The sequence below is a fragment of the Otolemur garnettii genome, unplaced genomic scaffold (genome assembly GCF_000181295.1).
Source record: "Otolemur garnettii isolate 467f Iridium unplaced genomic scaffold, OtoGar3 scaffold00002, whole genome shotgun sequence".
NCBI classification, from domain to species: Eukaryota; Metazoa; Chordata; class Mammalia; order Primates; family Galagidae; genus Otolemur; species Otolemur garnettii.
The window spans coordinates 49,294,589-49,300,279 of NW_003852397.1; the positions used below are offsets into that span (position 1 = coordinate 49,294,589).

At 38.9% G+C, this 5,691-nt stretch overlaps 1 protein-coding gene across 1 annotated transcript in view; it reads right to left on the bottom strand.

The window, feature by feature from the left end:
* The window catches only part of DYNC1LI1 (dynein cytoplasmic 1 light intermediate chain 1), a 43,978-nt gene that overhangs the window by 4,966 nt on the left and 33,321 nt on the right, over positions 1-5,691 (bottom strand). Inside the window, exons 7-9 of the mRNA XM_023513116.1 lie at positions 3,901-4,012; positions 1,095-1,154; positions 921-965 (exon numbers count right to left, since the gene is read on the bottom strand). Coding sequence (XP_023368884.1) covers positions 921-965; positions 1,095-1,154; positions 3,901-4,012 — 217 coding nt within the window. The remainder of the gene's footprint in view (positions 1-920; positions 966-1,094; positions 1,155-3,900; positions 4,013-5,691) is intronic.

The window sequence follows — 5,691 nt, forward strand, 5'->3', positions numbered from 1 at the left end:
AAAAAAAAAAAAAAGAATATGGATTTTTCTGGCTGGGCGTGGTAGCTCCTATCTGTAAACCTAGCACTCTGGAAGACAGGCGAGTGGATAACTTGAACTCACAGGTTCGAGACTAACCTGAGCAAAAAAGACCCCATCTCTAATAAAAATACAAAAACTGAGGCAAGAGGATCACTTGAGCCTGAGTTGGAGATTGCTGTGAGCTATTGAGTCCATGGCACTCTAGCCAGGGCGACAGCTTGAAACTCTGTCTCAAAAAAAAAAAAAAAAAGACTGAGTTTTCTTTCCATAGCCAGGTTACAATAATGGCATGTACCTATAGTCCCAGGTACTTGGGATCCTCAGGGGTGAAGCTTGCTTGAGCCCAGGAGTTCAAGGCAGTGTACTACAATACACCTGTGAATAGTCACTGCACCCTCCCTGGGCAATATAGTGAGATCTCATCTCTAAAAACATAAATTTTTTTCCTTCAATAGAAAAGAAAGAACTTACTGAATAATAAGGTATAGTTATGAGTTAGGAGTGATTTGGGTTCCAATTTGGATTTGTATTTTACCAACTGTACAATCTCAGGCAAGCCACAACTTCCTCACTAAAGCTTGTATTTCCCTAACTGCAAAATGGAGCTAATAACAGTACCCATCTCATAAAGCTATTGTGAAGATTCATAAAATGACAGACAAAAATGACTCAGTACAGTCACAAACACTGCATAATAAATCTTTAAATAATATATATATTCTAAAAAAAGTTATTCTAAAAAATGTGAAGTTTCTTTTACTATCTCATAGGTTCCAGACGAATTCTAGATTCAAGTTTATTATCAAAGCACACCCATTTGAGACGCATATATATAATTTTAAAAAAACAACAGTATGTATTGCATTTTAACAATGCTGTCAAAATCTGTTAATACTGACCACAGGCCTTCCAGCTGCAGTTGGTGGTTGCTTTGCTAAAAGGGACTGAAAAATAAACAAAAGAATCCTAGTTTAGACATGCACAGTATGTACTGCTGTATTTTTAAAGAAAATATATACAAGAACAGTTTACCCATTAATCATATCAAATCTGTTTCTAATGTAATTTCATACCTGAAGCTTCATAAGAAATACTTGGTCATCTTCTGCCATAATTTCCTTCTCATGCACAAACTGAAATGAGCAACATATAAGTGAGCAGGTTTAATATTTATGCTAACATTCTTGATGACTTCTAGATTAGACTACTAAGAAGCAATTCATAAATACAAACATTACCTACACTATATATTTACATGAGTGAGCTGTCCTACCCAAGCTCTATAGTGCAGCTGTCCAATACTACCCTTCAGTGATGCAAATGTTCTATATTTGTACTGTTTACTAGGGTAGGCACTAGCCACCAGCGGCTACTGAGCACTTGAAATGTGACTTGTGCGACGGAGAGAACTGATATTTAAATTTATTTTAATTTTACTTTACATTTAAAAGCTATACATGGCTAGGGGCTACTATACTGAACAGCACAACCATAGAATTTTGTTTATAAAATTTTATTTACGAAGTTTGCTAAAGAACAAGGGAACCCTGGTTTCCCTGAAATAAAAATGCAGTGGCTTTTCTAGCATCTGAATAATTAGGAAGAGGAGATGCAAAAGTTTTCTGCTTCTATTCTTGCTATACAACACACACTGAGTCTATTTTCTTCCCAGGAGCAGGAGTGCTCCTTTTAAAAGGTTAAGTCAGATTACATCACTCCTCTGCTCAAATTCTCCAATTACTTTCCATTTAACTCAGAAGGAAATCCAAAGTTCTTACTGTAGCCTTAATGGAGGCCTCACCATAACTAAACTACCTCTAATCTACCACTCTGTCCCTTTGCACAGCTCTTTCCAGCCTCTCTGCCTTCTTTATACATTCCTGCCTCAGAGTACATGCACTTTCAGTTCCCTGGCCTTCAACATCTTCCTTTTTTTTTTTGGACAGAGACCCTCTGTTGCCCCAGCTAGAGTACAGTGGCATCATCATAGCTCATAGCAACCTCAAACTCCTGGGCTCAAACAATCCTCCTGCCTCACACTCACTCGCTCTTGCTCAGGCTGGTCTCCAACTACTCACTCCAGCTGAGTAATCCTCCCAGCTCAGTTTCCCAGAGTGTTACAATTATAGGTGTGAACCACTGAGATCTGGCCTCCTTCTCCCCTCATCAGACCTTCCCTCTGCCTAAAACAGAATCTCTCCAAGCCTAGTCCTCCCAGACTTCTCACTCACTCTCTTTACACCTTGCTTTATTTCCATAGCACTTGTTACCACTTGATAGATAGTCTCAGAACTGCTTTATCATTTGTATCACCTTCTTTCCTAGTCAACACCTAGCACCTAAACGGTGCCTGATTTGGTGCTCAATAAATATTTGCAGAATGAATAAAAGAAAAAGAAAATTTAAAGATAGCATTTTACTGGCAAAAATAAAAAACTTTTTTTTGCTTGTTTTGGTTTTATATGTGAATTTCCTTTAATAGACAAGCTAACCAAATAACACACCAACTGATTTTTCATTTGACCTTAACTTTCTTATTACTGATCACAAACAGATATTGAATGCTTTATATTGTGAATGGATTCTTAAAACTCACAATATATGTTAAATCAAAATTATTTGCTGGCTTGGCACCCATAGCTCAGTGAGTAGGGCACTGGCCACATACACTGAAGCTGGTGGGTTCGAGCCTGGCCCAGGCCTACTAAACAACAATGACAACTGCAACCAAAAAATAGCTGGGCACTGTGGTGGGTGCCTGTAGTCCCAGCTACTAGGGAGGATTAGGCAAGAGAATCGCTTAAGCCCAAAAGTTTGAGGTTATTATGAGCTGTGTCGCCATGGTGCTCGACCAAGGGGGTGACATAGTAAGACTCTGTCTCAAAAAAAAAAAAAAAAAATTTTCTCCTGGCATGGCACCCATAGGTCAGTGGTTAGGGTGCCAGCCATATACATTGAGGAAGGTGGGTTCAAACCCGCCCGGGTCTGCTAAACAACAATGACAACTGTAACCAAAAAAATAGCCAGGCATTGTGGTAGGTGCCTGTAGTCCCAGCTACTTGGGAGGCTGACACAAGAGAATCACTTAAGCCTAACAGTTTGAGGTTCCTGTGAGCTGTGATGCCACTGCATTCTACCGAGGGCAACATAGTGAGACTCTGTCTCAAAACATACAAACAAAAAAACCCCCAAACCCAAAATACTCCAATGAGCATTTCCTTTGAGCATCATGTCAGCCCTCAGAAAGTTTCAAACTTTGGAGCATTCTGGACTTCAGATTAGGAATACTCAACCTGTATATAAACACATTCATTTGTATACAACTTTTCAGAAACATCTGAGTTACATAACTATAAAACATCATACACTGCTTAACATGGAATCAAGATAGATGAAAGAAGACTAACTTCTGAAATCTGATTTAATAATTACAGAATGACAAGTTATAGTCAAGAGTAAAATTAAATATAGAGAACTAGAAGCTACTGAACCACTGTGGACTAATTTGGGTAACTAAAAGATCCAAGATTTGCCTCAAAAGGTAAAACTAAGAAAATTACTCTAATAATGTTTTAGGTTGGAAATTTCACAGCTTCTACCTATTCAAACTGTTAAAGATCAGTATATTCACTCATGCCAAACCATGATTTTCAAGGCACTACATCAGAATATGGATTCCATACTAGCATTTGTTAATATAAATATGCCAAAGTTACTGAACAAATGTGAACTCTAAGTTTGAAACAGCCAAATTAGACTTAGAAATCTCTCCCCCCCAGATAGAAAAGAATATCCTTGCCATTCTACCAACAATTTTAAAGCTATGAATTTACCCTACAGTTTTAAAGCCTAAATACTAAGACTACTTAAAACAGTTACCTTTCGGACAGGAGGTTTAGTTATGATGTCTTCAAAATTATCTTCTGCTTTTAATGTTTGAAAATTTTCATGCAATATTCCAATTTTCTTATCATTATCCCACCCTGCTGGACTGAAAAGAAATGCATACAATGAGTTCAAACATTAAATAGTCATTCTTTCATTTAACACACAATCATGTGAAAGGAACATTTTTATGATGTCAATTTGACCAATTATGAAAAACTACTTAGCTTTTTGTTTCAGTAACTTCTACTTATCAATATCCCTGATCTTAAATGTCCATTACAGTTTTCTCTTGGGGTGAGAAGTTAATTATTGCCTTCTAATTTTATTCAAAATCCTATCTATATTACACATTGTGTCATTTAGGTATCATTATCAGTTAAATAAGTAGATAAAATACACTAATAGATGCACCCATTAGACAGTTCAGCTATAATAGCAAAAGCCTTTCAAAAAGGGCTCAGGCCAAGCTCTGCGCCTATGGCTCAAGTGGCTAAGGCGCCAGCCACATACACCTAAGGTGGTGGGTTTGAATCCAGCCCAGGCCCGCCAAATAACAATGATGGCTACAACCAAAAAATAGCCAGGTGTTGTGGTGGGCGCCTGTGGTCCCAGCTACTTGGGAGGCGGAGGCAGGAGACTCGCTTGAGCTCAGGAGTTGGAGAAGCCTCTACCCAGGGGGACAGTTTGAGGTTCTGTCTCCAAAAAAAAAGGGCTCAGGCCAGTAGTAAATCTAATAGGCCATCATAAACAGATCAAGACAAGTAATAAAACCATCTAGGAACAGATTTTCATTTCCTTCTTATGGACAGGTTTACTGTTCCCATCTCAAAACTGAAAATGATAGTTAATCAAATAATACAGTGGTCCCCAACCTTTTCGGGACCAGGAACTGATTTCATGAAAGATAATTTTCCCACAGATGTGGGGTGGAGAGTGGTGGTTTCACAATGATTCAAGCCCACTTCATCTCCACCTCAGATCACGAGGCATTAGATTCTCATAAGGAACACGCAACCTGAATTTCCCACACAGTTTACATAGAGCTAGCATTCTTAGGAAAATCTAATGCCATTGCTTATCTGACTGACGCCAATGTGAGTAATGGGGACCAGCTGTAAATATAGATAAACCTTCTCTCACTGTCACTTCCATATGTCACTTCCATACTCACCTCCTGCTGTGTGGCCCAGTTCCTAATAGGTCACAGACTAGTAGCAGACCGTGACCAGGGACTTGGGGACCAGAGAAATAATACATAATAAAGGCCGGGCAAGGTAGCTCATGCCTGTAATCCTAGCACTCTGGGAGGCAGAGGCAGGTGGATAGCCTGAGCTCAGGAGTTCAAGATCAGCCTAAGCAAGAGCAAGACCCTGTCTCTAAAAAAAAAAGCCAGGCATTATGGTGAGTGCCTGTAGTCCCAGCTACATGGGAGGCTGATGCAAGAAGATTGCTTAAGCCCAAGAGTTTAAGGTTGTTATGAGCTATGACACCATAGCACTTTACCGAGGGCAACAAAGTGAGACTGCTTAAAAAAAAATAGTAATAACAATACATAAGAAAATATTTAAGAATATGAAAGCTACAACCTGATTATAGCCCAAGAATATGGGGAAGGGGGTGAGGGAGGGAAGGGAAACGGTGGGAGGAAGGATGGTAATTGGTGGGACCATACCTACGGTGCATCTTACAAGGGTATATGTGAAATTTACTAAATGTAGAATATAAATGTCTTAACACAATAACTAAGAAAATGCCATGAAGGCTATGTTAACCAGTTTGATG